General features: G+C 40.9%; 2 protein-coding genes across 2 annotated transcripts; both read left to right on the top strand.

The window, feature by feature from the left end:
- The first annotated feature begins 4,915 nt into the window (after positions 1-4,915).
- LOC116334834 (cannabinoid receptor type 1B-like) lies at positions 4,916-8,090 on the top strand. Its single transcript, XM_031758380.2, has 2 exons — positions 4,916-5,178; positions 5,710-8,090. The coding sequence occupies exon 2, from the start codon at positions 5,778-5,780 to the stop codon at positions 7,206-7,208; it is 1,431 nt and encodes a 476-aa protein (XP_031614240.1). The 5' UTR covers positions 4,916-5,178; positions 5,710-5,777; the 3' UTR covers positions 7,209-8,090.
- Positions 8,091-10,474: 2,384 nt separating this feature from the next.
- On the top strand, positions 10,475-12,699 carry LOC116334806 (akirin-2-like). Its single transcript, XM_031758344.2, has 6 exons — positions 10,475-10,711; positions 11,045-11,224; positions 11,362-11,505; positions 11,595-11,744; positions 11,862-11,933; positions 12,081-12,699. Exons 2-6 carry the CDS (start codon positions 11,047-11,049, stop codon positions 12,089-12,091), a joined length of 555 nt encoding a protein of 184 aa, XP_031614204.1. The 5' UTR covers positions 10,475-10,711; positions 11,045-11,046; the 3' UTR covers positions 12,092-12,699.
- Positions 12,700-13,230: the final 531 nt, after the last annotated feature.

Raw genomic sequence — 13,230 nt, forward strand, 5'->3', positions numbered from 1 at the left:
AACAAGATGGAGTGAGCAGAATGAGAATAGATAAGTAGTGTGGTGGGTTAGAAATGTTTTCATGGAACAGCTGGAATCGAGCTCGCAGTGCGATTCCTTTAAGGACAACATATATTCCCTGAAGTGCTGCACTTAGTGCTAATTTATTGTTTATGTCTATACGCCCTCTCATAATATTGCATTTTTCCAGCACTGGCAATAAACGGAGTGCTTAAATCAGCTATACAGAATTCAGGTAGTTAACGTGGTATAAATTTAAAATAACATAAACATGTTTTTTAATTTAGCAGCTTAAGGAACCATAAATTCCCACAAAGAGTTGGTAGAGACCAAAATAGATCTAAAAATAAAGTGAAAATTGAACTCCATCCCACAAGCATGATGATTTCTAAAGCTGCTCTTTATCTGCTCAGTGACAAAAACGCAACTGCTTCCTAAACCTAACTTGTGTTTGTGACTTGTGTTCGAAGCCCCCACACATCCACAAAATAAGCTTTAAATACCTTTTTTTTCTCCCTGCACAAGCTGCACAAAATGACTCGAAAATCTGGATCGGAAATGGGGACTGGTGACGAGTTAAAAATAAAAATCCAATTTCACAACTCCTCTTCTTCTTGACAGAAAAGGGTCGTGTGATTGTAGGTAAACTGACTGCTGGTGTCATGGCAGTCAGGCCCATTTGGGTGGGGGTGTTTTTCGTCTTTGGGTGAAGCTCTGCAGCTGGGCCCATGGAGAATAAATGATTATCTGGCTACGAATCACCCCGTTGCACTATGAGGATGCTCCAGATTAGGTTCTGTTATAGAGTTCAAAAGATTGTTCGGTGAGCGAGTCACTCCGAAAACCTCTTTTGTTGCAGAAGAATCTAAGTACTGTATCGCTGTTGTTTCTCAAATCCATGAAGGATAACACCGAGAGCTTGACTGGGCTGTGAGTTGGAGCTTCGCACTGCTGACTGAGTAATTCATCTGTGCCTGTAGCATTCATTTGCATAGTGTTTGCGCAAGTGAGCATTCACTGAACCACCTGCTAAGTCTTCTGATTACCACTGTGCTCTGCAGAGATTAGAAAAAAAAGGTCTTTACATGACTAAATGGTGCATGAAGGAGATTCTACCCACTGACCATACGCTGCTTGCCTCTCCACTGCACCAAAAAAACCTCCCATCTCTGCAGTGGTATGTGATGCAGTGTTAACAGTGACTGACTTAAACTTCCTTCAGATAAATTAAAGAAAATAATATCTCTAATTTCATGTATTTATTCTTTGTTGAACACATGCATCACACATCCTCTTATTTTGGTGTTCTGGTCTCTATCCAAGAAGAGGAAACTGACTCACAGAAGGCTAAACTCACAACTTTTGCAGACTTTCTGTTGTGCTGTGTTGTTCCCTGCGAGAGTGAGCTCGCAGACTTTGATCCTGCCTGTTTATTTCTCTGATATTACTTTCAGAGTGTGGAGCTGGCTGTTCAATCACAAGTCTTTGGGAAACTGATCAACAAGCACCTTTGATTTGCCTAATGAAGCCAGGTTGCTACGTGTAATTGCTTGATGAAGTGAATAATGAGGATGCGCCTGACGCTGAGCTGGAAAAACAAGTAAAGCGCTCCTCGAGTCGATTTAGTAAACATTAGATTTGGGATTTTTTTTTTTTTACTTCTTCTGCCAGTTGAACTAATTTGATGTCAGTTCAATTTATTTTGCGGCACTGCGTCGACTACGGCATGAAGTGTCTCCAGCTGGGGAGGAACAGAGTATAGAAGTGGCAGATTAGGAAACAGTTAAGAACCGTCAGTGCTGAGCGGGTCTCTATTTATGCATCTTTTCCTGCTCCCCCGCCCTTCCTCCCTGCTTTCTTGTGCCTCCTCGCACGCTCCCATCGAAACAAACACATCAGAGACAGACAGCCTGCTTTGGAGACTCGTCTGCTAACATGCTGTGTGTGTAATCACTATATTTTCAGTCTCCAAATCCGTCTTGCTCTCTCTGATTTCACAAAAATGGGAACGAGTCTCTTGATGTGCAATAAATGAAACAAATCTTACTTCGCATGTTATTCTGCGTCTGTTTTGAGAGACTTTGCTCTGTGTGGACTGAAAACAATGACTCCAGAATGTAGGCAACTGCTCAGATGACAATTGGCTGTAACTGGAGAAGGATCAATATTGGCTGGGGGGGGGGTGCATTATGATGCTTTAACGCGGACTCCTTATAAAATCAATCACTCTAAATCACTTTGCAGTGTTCATCCACGAAGCCAGATGGATGTGACAATGGCAGCAGCCTCCCAGTGCAGAGGATTTAGAAAAAAAATGAGCTTCTACAAGTTGATGATAGAGTCATAAAGAGGCCTTTTGTCTTCACAGACAAGTCTGTCTTTAAAATCCCGCCCTCGGTGACTGAAATAACCATGATAATTATTATGATTGATGTGTGTCGCAACTGTCTGCCCACTGCTTTGGGAGTGGATTGACGCCACGTTAAAACTTTGTTCCAAACATGAACGAACAAGCAGTCTGAATGGAAGTCACTTTATGTGAATTAACTACAGATGAATTCCACAAACGCCGGTTATTACTTGTGGATGTTTCGCTTACACTGTCTGTCTTGGATATACTGTCCCGCCGCGAGTGATCAGCGGCTGCTAGAATCTGCATCAATCTCAGCTTAGCAAGCGTTGAGCAATTACTTGGATGACTCCTCAGCCTCTTTTGTTCTGCCAAATCTGGAGGCACTGGCATCGCGCGCAGTGTCTTTTATTGTTCTCCCATAATGTTGAATCGCCAAATGTCATGTATTTTCCACAACAAGATACATGTAATTTGGGAGATGGCTCTACTGGGAGTGCATAGTGGAAATAATTGCGCAGCTGTGCAGGACAGGAAAAGGACTCCTAATGGTGTGAATGTGACTCCCAACTACAGTAAATAAATAGATGAATAGTGTTCAGAATAGATTTAGTAGCTTGAACTAACTAAAAATACACATCATGGTCCATTTTTTTAAATTAGCTTGAGATTATTGTAACCACAAACCACCGCAAAGAAAAAAAATGTTCACATCATCAGCATAAAAACTTCAGCTAAAAGACAACAATAAGAGGGTCGTGTGCTCAAACCCAAAAAACAAAAACTACATTTCACACATATCAGCAACAAGTACATAAAGAAAAGCAAGAGTGGTCATTAAATTTTAAAAACCACCACAAATACTTCTACTGCAGGCCATAAATCCCATAAATGCCCTCACTTACACACCATTAAAATCACATGCAACACTGTAATTGATTTCCAAATGTAAGATGAGAAGAAGTGTTGTCTTCACAGCTTTCCTTTTCATAAGAAAAGGAGAGAAGAAATGCTCATGGATGAAGAGAACTTCCTAGAACCAGAACTTCCTCCAGATTTCTCCCTTGATGTATTTGACACATTTGCTTGGCTATGAGACGTCAGAAAGCAACATATTGCGTCATGATCTAAAGAAACAGCCGAGAGATTGTCATAGATCGTTCTGAAAAGGGTTGCAAAAAATGTCTTTTATGAGCTTTTGGGACACAAATAGGGAAAACGCAGAGCAGCGGTGAACCTTCCCAGGAGTGACCAGTCTATCAAAATTACTCCAAAAGCGCATTAATGGCACATCCAGGGGGTCACAAAAGAACCTCACTTGTCTCAGTTGAGGTCAGAGTTCATGATTAAAGAGGCATCCATGAGGAAAAACCACTGCTGACCTAAAAGAACACAGAGGTCCATCTCACATTTTAGATTCAGGTTCAGGTTACTTTATTAATCCCCAAAAAGGGCAAACTGTTTGCTGCTTAACCTCACAACCTACCTACTCACAAACTCACACAACCTACAGCTTTTAAACAATAATCACAATCAGTGTTGCATGACAAGGCACAGATCAACAAGAAATAAGGACAAGGAAGAAAACAAAATGAATACAGCCAAAGGAATGATGGTATGAAGTATCTGTTTGTCCTACACTGGGGTACAAGGTAACAGCTTGTGATGGCTTCGGGCTGCTTTGCTGCGTCGGGACCTGGACGACTTGCTGTATTGATTGAGAAATGAATTCTGCTCTCTACCAGAAAATCCTGAAGGAGAATATCCACCCGTCACGTCCTGCCTCGAAGCTCAAGAGCACTTATGCAGCAGGATAATGATCCAAAACAAACCAACAAGTCTACCTATGAGTGGAAAAGAAAAAGAGTCTGGCCTCCTTAAGTCTGGACTTAAATCAGATTGAGATGCTTTTGCCATTCATGCTCAAAACCTCTCCAATGTGACTGATTTAAAACAATCCTTAAAAGAAAAAAGTGGGCAAAAATTTCTCCACAGAGATGTGAAACAGTCTTTTACGTTCGGCGAACGTGACATGACATCATCATTTAAAAACTGCGTCTTTTTGTTTGTAATATTTTATCTAATACTAAAATTTGATCTGAAACATGAAAAAGTGACAAAAGAAAAGGACAAATACTTTTCACAAAAAGGCAATGCTGTTTTGCTGTTTTTGTTTTTTTGTTTGTTTGTTTGTTTGTTTGTTTTTTACTGATAATCTTAAGATCGCCACATCTTATAAGCAACAGAAAATCAGACATCACTTGTTTTGACTTCTGTAGATTTTCGGCTCTAATAAAAGAGCTAAAACTGTGGATTTTCTAGGTGCTTTTGGCGTGTATTTGAAATTCATTGCTGTGTGATGAAATAACTCAACAGTAACACAGCTGGGTTCCATCCCTGTGTAAATAACCTATTGGATGATGCTGGTCGTGGATGATGCGCTTCCCACTGCGCTCCAACACCTCAGATCACGTGACTAGCAGGCGCACAAAGCGCAGCCTTTATAACCGCCTGCTCCGGCAAACGCACACACCCCACCGGCTGCCTGCTTGGCTTTACTGTATGTTTGACACTAGCAGTATCCGAGGAGTCAGCTCGTGATTATTCCCCCGTAAACCACCAAAACAAGAACAACAACCAACAGACTTTTACTCTCGCTTCCAGTTTTTGGTTTTTCAGTTACTTTAAATGTTAGTCAGGAGTGAAGGCAGAAACAGCAGACCGGTTTACTCCCAGTGTAAATGAATTATTTTTATTTCTATTTTTTTTTATTTCTATTTTCTTGGCGTCATGGATCCGTGCTGGATATTTGTAGCGAGAAAATCAAGGTAAGTGTTTTTTGCATTAGTTTCTGTTTTCTTTATTTGTCCTTGTGAGTGCTGCTGGTAGCTTCCACACTACTATGGCGCTCTCTCCTTTTGAAAAACTGTTAATAATTGATACCATCATTACCGACATTACAATGTAAATGATCCATCGGACACATACAGTCGCTCTTCATCTTGTCCCTCCCTTGATGTCTAATTAGTCCAGTGATTGCTGCAAAATATCGTGATGCTTAATGACCTTCTTTAATTAATAAGAAATCCCTCTATGTCCTACATTCTTAATGCAGTGATTTCCCCCGAGGCTGCACAGGTTTGTCATCAACTGTTCAGTTTCCCACTATTGTCTGGGATGCATCTGTTGTGGAGTCAGCTGGTTGATACACAGAATAACTCCCAGTAACAAATTCATCTTCCACTATATTAATCTTTAATAAGCACTGGCACTATCTCATGTATTGAATACTTTTTTAATGTGATGTAACAAGAGGTACTTTCTAGTATTCTAATAAATAATTGCATTTTTCTTCATAGATGTGCTCTTCTACACTCCTAATACCTCACATACCTCTCCACTGAGCATCTCTACAGCCTCAAAAACCATGAAGCTGGCTTTGCACAGGATAGCAGGCACCACGGTGAGCACCTTAACAACAGGTGTCCAGTATTTTGGCTCCAATGATGCCACCTACGACGACCCCTCAGCTGACTCGAGGCTGATCAAGAATGGATTCCACTATGAGAAAACTCACTCTGCTCCCATCAGCAGCTCCTTTCCCGGGATTGTCTCTGGAAGCAAGGAGGTCATTTTCAGCGCCCTCTCTCCCATTTTTCCCACCAATGTCTCAGACTTGCTGCTGGGTAATGCCACTTCTTTGGAGGGCGGAGGAGCGCCACAGTGCGCAGAGAACTTAGCAGACAATATGGAGTGTTTTATGATCCTCACTCCCAGTCAGCAGCTCGCGGTTGCCATCTTGGCACTCACTCTGGGTACATTTACTGTTCTGGAGAACCTCGTGGTGCTGTGTGTGATCCTGCACTCCCAGACCCTTCGATCCCGGCCTTCCTACCACTTCATTGGCAGCCTGGCTGTGGCTGATCTAATAGGAAGCATCATCTTTGTTTACAGCTTCTTGGACTTCCATGTCCTCCACCGAAAGGACAGCCACAACATTTTCCTCTTCAAGCTGGCTGGGGTTATTGCCTCCTTCACTGCCTCTGTGGGCAGCTTGTTTCTCACTGCAATAGACCGCTACGTCTCCATCCACAAGCCTATGGCGTACAAGCGAATCATCACAAAGACTAAAGCTGTCATTGCATTCAGCATGATGTGGACCATCTCCATTGTCATCTCACTGCTGCCGCTGCTGGGCTGGAACTGCAAGCGTCTCGGGACAGTCTGCTCGGACATTTTCCCTCTAATTGACCAAAAGTACCTGATGTTCTGGATTGGGATGACGAGCATTTTGCTCTTATTCATCATCTACGCCTATATGTTCATCCTCTGGAAGTCTCATCACCACGCCGTCCGAATGCTAAGCCGCACCTCTCAGAGAAGTGTGATTGTCTACACTGCAGAGGGGGCTAAAGTGCAGACGGTGAGGCCTGACCAAGCCCGTATGGACCTCCGTCTGGCTAAAACCCTGGTCTTGATCCTGGTGGCCCTCATCATCTGCTGGGGTCCACTCCTAGCCATCATGGTTTACGACCTCTTTGGGAAGGTGAACGACTTCATCAAGACCATTTTTGCCTTTTGCAGCATGCTCTGCCTGCTCAACTCCACCGTGAACCCTGTGATCTACGCCATGAGGAGCAAGGACCTGCGCAGGGCCTTCCTCAACATTTGCCATATGTGCCGGGGAGCAACGCAGACTCTGGACAGCAGCGCTGAGAGTGACTGGAACATCAAGAGCGTGAGAGGAACAGCAGGCAGGGCGGGGACAGATGGAGGAAACTGTGCAAAGACTCGAATTAAAGTAGCCCAGGTTACTGTTTCTGGAGGGACTGACACTTCTGCTGCAGAGCCGGTCTAATAAAAGACGGTCTAATCTGCTCAAGACAACTGTGAAGTCAGGATAGTGTAGAATAGCCCCCATCCTCCTAGTGCACTCCTCTGTGACTGTGAAATGTGCCAAAATGACTGACAAACAGAACTAAAAGCAAGTTTTTGTTGTTGTTTTTTAATCTGTAATGTTATAAAACTGGATCCCTGTAGAGTGGAGTGTGATTAGTCTAATGAGGGCTGTACTTATTTCATTATGTTCCCATTTCTGCGAAAAATGAGTTGTCTGACTGACAATGGCAATTTTATGAAGAATAATTCAATTATTATTATAGCTGTATAAGAAAAAAGGGCATTTCTCTCCACTGTTACAAAGCAAATGCTATGCTTTGTTATCTTTGCTGTTGTCTGATTTTTTTTTACAGATTTAGCAGTAAAGACAAACTGCATTTGAAGATTTTCACATTACATTATACGGCAATATTGTGGCAGTCATGCAAGGTGAAAATGTATCCATCCTCATACAAAATAGCAGTTTGGAATAACAGAACATTGCTGTAAGTAAAAGCATTTCATTAATAATTTGCAAGTGACTATTGATGATTTTGTAAGTCCATGATATTGTGAAGTTTGTCAGTACCTTATTTAGTTATTTATTTATTTATTTTGAAAAGCAAAGTGTTGAAATATGAATGGCCTTTTGATCAGATCAAAACTATAGCCTGTGGTGTTTTGGGAGTGTTGCTTAGCTGCTTTTTTTCACATCGGCTTACAAAAAAAGAGCATCTTTTGTACAAATCTACACTGCCATATTCCTGTGAAGTATACTTTGTGCCACTGTGTCCCATTCCTGTGTGGAAGAATGTCCTCGAAAATGTGAAATTTGTCTATTTTTATCATAACTTTGTCAACATGCCTGGTATCTTTTTCAATAAAATGGTGAAAATCAGCTTATCAGTACTTAAACTTATTGCACACATGTACAATATGTCTTTTTTTTCTTTTTCAAAGTCAAAAATGTATGCCACTAGCTGGGGTATTGGAGTGTCACGTGTTCTACAAGTAAAGGTGAGTTTTGAGTGTGATTGGCCTTAAAGTAAGATATTTAGTTTTTCAGAAACGAGACAAAAGCTATTAATATAAATATTTCAGAGTCATGAAAGTGTCATCTTTCCTTTCTTTAACCTTTCGGCTTGCGACCCCTTGGCACTTTTTTAGGAGTTAGTAGAAGAATAAACTCCTATGTGTCTTTTTGTGTAACACTGCCCTCATGTGGTGATAATTATTTTCACATTTTAACTATATTTGATGCTTTTTGACTGTTCGTCCTTTTTAATATTAACATTCGTATTTATTTATTACTAGTTGAAATGTCCATTGATGTCAGTAACTTAAATTACTACTTGTTCAACTTTTACTGTTTGACATCTAGTCAAACAAAAAATACTGATAGAAAAATGTCAGTTCAACTTTTTCTAATTCCAAGTCGCCACATTCATGATGCAGTGCTGACAAGTTCCAGTTATGATATTTACAGCTCAGTTCATCAGAATTTGCTGACATCAATAGTTAAATTCTCACTAGTGGCAATCCCATATTACAGATGCAATTTGTCAATTTTAAAAAGTTGAGAAACAGCAACCAACAAATTCTTGAGTGCTGACTTTGCATAGTTTGCTCACCAGATGGTACTCTGCAACTTCCCTGTTGGGAACAAGTGTTTGGAACCCCAAAAACACGACAACTGGCAGAGATGGAGAGGGCGTAAAGGTGTAAATAGATAAATACATTTAACAAATGGTTGGTAAATCTGATTTTTTGTGTGTTTGAAAGAGTAAAAAAATAAGCTATGGAATATCAGATTTTTAGATCATCGGATAGTGGTATCTGTCGCAATTACATATGGCAATAAAAAACAAACGCACATTAGTCAGCATTTAAGCAACACATATACACATAATCACGTAATCTAAAAAATAGCTAATTAGGCAAGCATGTCCCAAAATGATTTGCTGAGAAGTGTGAAATGCATTTGTTGATAGCTGGATTGGGAAATGACATTTCCACTACTGACAATCCCAAGTCATCATGCTAAAATCCAATTATAGATATCTGTATCAGCATATTAAGAATGGAATTACTAATATCTGTTGCCTTCAGAGGCATGCTTAGAGCTGTACACGTCAGGTGAGTGAAGCTATCTCTACACGCTGAAGAAGAAAGCTATGTGCGGAGCGCCACAAGGGCCAAAATGAATTGAAAAAATTCAATAATAAGATCATTAAATAATCGTTTAGATGTGATGTTAATTGAAATTGCAAATAAATAATTGATTAAATAATTTAATGAAATGAACAGATGTGTAATTAATTATTTATATATTTGATTATTAATTCTTTCTCATTTTAATTTATTAATGACAAATGTAATTAATTATTTAATTATGTATTTCTTTAATTCATTTAGGCACTCATGTCCCCCTGTAATATCCTTCATGTTTTTATCCTATTTTTTTATTTTTTTATTTTTTTTTAAAGGGCCTTTTATTGCTTTGGCAACTCTGCTGTATTTTATTCCTTCTTTTTTTTTTTAACAAAAAAATGTTCCATCCATTCTCTTCTGCTTGCGGGGGGCTGAAGCCTATCCCACCTACCTTCGGGCAAGAGACAGGGTGCATGCTGAACAGATCACCAGTCTGTCGCAGGGCTAACACAGAGAGACAATCATTCGTATTCACATACACACTGATGGATAAATTTAGAATCACCAGCTAACCTAACCCCACTAACAGTATGTCTTTGGACTGTGGGAGAAAGCCGATGTATCCGGAGAGAACGCACGCAAACACGAGGAGAACATGAACAACTCCACACGGAAATTAATAATATGATGTTAGAAGGAATGTCCATCATCCTCGGGCAAAGCACAGAGGCTCTGTATGTAATGCCTTTGACATTTTGCCTTCAGCGTTGTCAGTAAAACAGCTGCAGGTTTCATAATATAGTAACTGAGCCTCTGCACTGTTTTCATCAGTTACATTACTAAAGATTTACTCCAATATTAAAACAAACGAGTGTATTCAGCATTAAGAGTAGAAATACAGGATGGGGAGAGAAAAGAATCACAACAAACTGTCAAATGTGAAGTTTATTCCTCAAAGCTAAAATTAAATCAATTATCAATTAAATTAAACTGACACGAAGGGGGCGGGGTTTATGACCCATACTTTTTGACTTTTGCAGCGCTGTCATGTTTTGTCATTAGTTTATGCTTCATGGTTCACTACATAATCCAGAATTCAACGCGTTTTGGGATTGTTTTTTTTAGACGTGACGTCACTAACCAGAGAAGCCGACAGCGACAACCTCGCATCAAAAACAGGCAGCTAAGTTGTGCTAGCTAGCCCCCCTATCTAACAGCAGACAGTTGGCCCGCAGCTGGCTGATCGTCACTTCAACTTTTGAGAAACAACTTTAACAACAACACGAGCTGGTGAGCGCGGCGCAGCAGGCCAATTTCCCCCCTCCCCAGAAGGTAACATAAAAACAGCTTTATACAAACGCAAACCAGGACACACGCTCATGCCAGCGGCAGCCGCAGCTAACGTTAGCTTTGTTTTCTTTTTGATTATCGGCTAGCAGGAGTAGCTAACGCTAGTTCGCTAGCAGGCATTTAAAGCCGGAGCTGCGCAGTATGCTCGTAGTTTTATCCGTCGACAAAGGAAACGGATTTGAACCTAACAATTAGCTAGTTGTGTAAACAATTAGGCTCGGTTAACAGCTCTCCAAAGTAGTTGATGTCATCTCCTTATTATTGCCTTGTTTGGGTGTTTTTTACGTGCAATCTCTCCCTTTTAACAAACTGAAGTCATGGCGTGTGGAGCCACTTTGAAGAGGACCATGGATTTCGATCCGCTCATGAGTCCTACATCCCCCAAAAGACGAAGATGCATCCCCGTGTCCCCGTCGTCCTCATCCTCATCCCCTAGGAAATATCTCAGCATGGAGCCTTCGCCATTTGGGGAGTCTTCATCAAGACTTAGTGCAGGTAATGCTGGCTAAGTTGGCCTGCTTGTTTACTATCTGGAGGGGGGCATCAGCAACATGTTGAGTCACTCTGTGTCAAACGTGAAAACATGACAGCTGTTACTGATGGACGCCCTGCTTGTCTGTTTGCCCCCCTAGAACAAATCCTCAACAGCATCAAACAGGAGTACAAACGCATTCAAAAGAGAAAGCATATAGATGGAGGCTACCAACAGTCAGAGTGCTGCTATTCGCCAGAATCCCCATCCCAGTCGTCTACTATGAATGCTTCCAGCATGGCTGGTGGGTAAAAGTGCACGGTTAAGCTCAAATAATCATAAAGCCCATTCTACAGTGTGGTTTTAAGGTTTGATTGTTATTTATTTATACAGGAACATCCTCTGGAGGTGTCTCTCCATCTAGAAAAGAACAACCATTATTCACCCTCAGACAAGTTGGAATGATCTGCGAACGCCTGCTGAAAGAAAGGGAAGAGAAGGTTCGGGAGGAATACGAGGAGACCATGACTTCAAAGTTGGCCGGTTGGTACCCAGTGCTGATGTGTTTAAAAACAGAACCAGCAAATGTTAGCCAAGTATTTTCCACAAGTAACAAACAGTAGTTGTGAAGTAAAAGGTTTTAACTGATTTTGATTTCAGAACAATACGACACCTTTGTGAAGTTCACACACGATCAGTTAATGCGAAGATTTGGGGAGCAACCTGCAAGTTGTGAGTTCCTTTTTATTTTTAATCCCACCTTATTTCCACATTCGATGTAAAGGACAAAGCCTCGGCTTTCACTTTGAACTCTACGATTTTAAGTTTAAACTGGCGCTTCTGGTTACTTTATTTATATTCCACCTCCCTTCTCTCCAGATGTTTCCTGAGTGTGGCACAGAAATTTTGCAAGACGGCCTTCCCACGCTGCAAGCTATCACGTGATATCTCGAGGAAGAGAAGCGAAAAAAACTCATCATTGTAAGAGATTAAGTTTAGCTAGTTTAAAGGAAACTTTTCTTACTGTGCCATATATCTGTCTTTGGGCAAAGGTTTATATGAAGCTGTTGTCAGTTGTTACCACTCTGTTGTAAGCAACTAGGTGCTTCCTCATGTAAATGGACCCTATTTCTACCAGTGGCCTACGTTCCTCCAGCTGTACGTGTATCTACAGTTATCTCACTTTTGTAATGATTCCCAGCATTCCAGGCTTTGTCACTTGTTTCTGTTTTGTTACATGTAAATACAATAAAGGAGGCGTCGAGTTTTACACAAGGTTGGCAGGTCGGTCTGAAAGAATGTGGAAGAAACGCAAGTTTGAACAGAAAGAGTATGTTTGCTGTTTGTTCACTGCTTTTTAAACTGAGCATAAAGTGGGCTGATTTGCTCCCACCCCCTCCCACCACCAGTGTTTTATTTATTGAGTTTTGTTCTGCTGGTATCACTTTGAAACCAATGTACTTATTAAAAACAATAAACATCTTTTAAGAGTTGAAAACTGGTTGGATGCATCAAACTCTATCAGGAATAGCTCAATAAATACAAGTAAATGTATGTGATCGAGTGCTGTGATAAACAGCGTTGGGACTGCTACGAATTTGGTGCTTAAATTCCTCTCAAACTGTAAGTGAAACATGGAGGCCAATATGGAAGTGCCTTAAACCTGCATTCTTTCTCACGTCCAGTAAGGGGTGACTGCTTTGATTACAGAAGTAAGTTGGATTATATAGAACTGCATAGGAATAGCGTCCTTCAGCTCACTCCATCTGTAACCTCAGTTAAAAACTATAATGCTGCTTTCAAGACTTTATTTAGCACAACACCATTTTCATTTGGATGAAAACGGTCCAGATCAAAGTTAAACATGAAGATAAAGGATGATGATCTTCAGGGCTGGCCTACCTTCTCCACCGTAACAAGTTACTACCATATGAGCTCCTCAGTCAGTCACCCCTGGCTTGTTACTTTTGGTTTCAAAACACCAAAATTATGACAAATCTTTAGGCTTCAAAGCAGACCTGGTGACATC

This window comes from Oreochromis aureus, linkage group 19 (genome assembly GCF_013358895.1).
Source record: "Oreochromis aureus strain Israel breed Guangdong linkage group 19, ZZ_aureus, whole genome shotgun sequence".
NCBI lineage: Eukaryota > Metazoa > Chordata > Actinopteri > Cichliformes > Cichlidae > Oreochromis > Oreochromis aureus.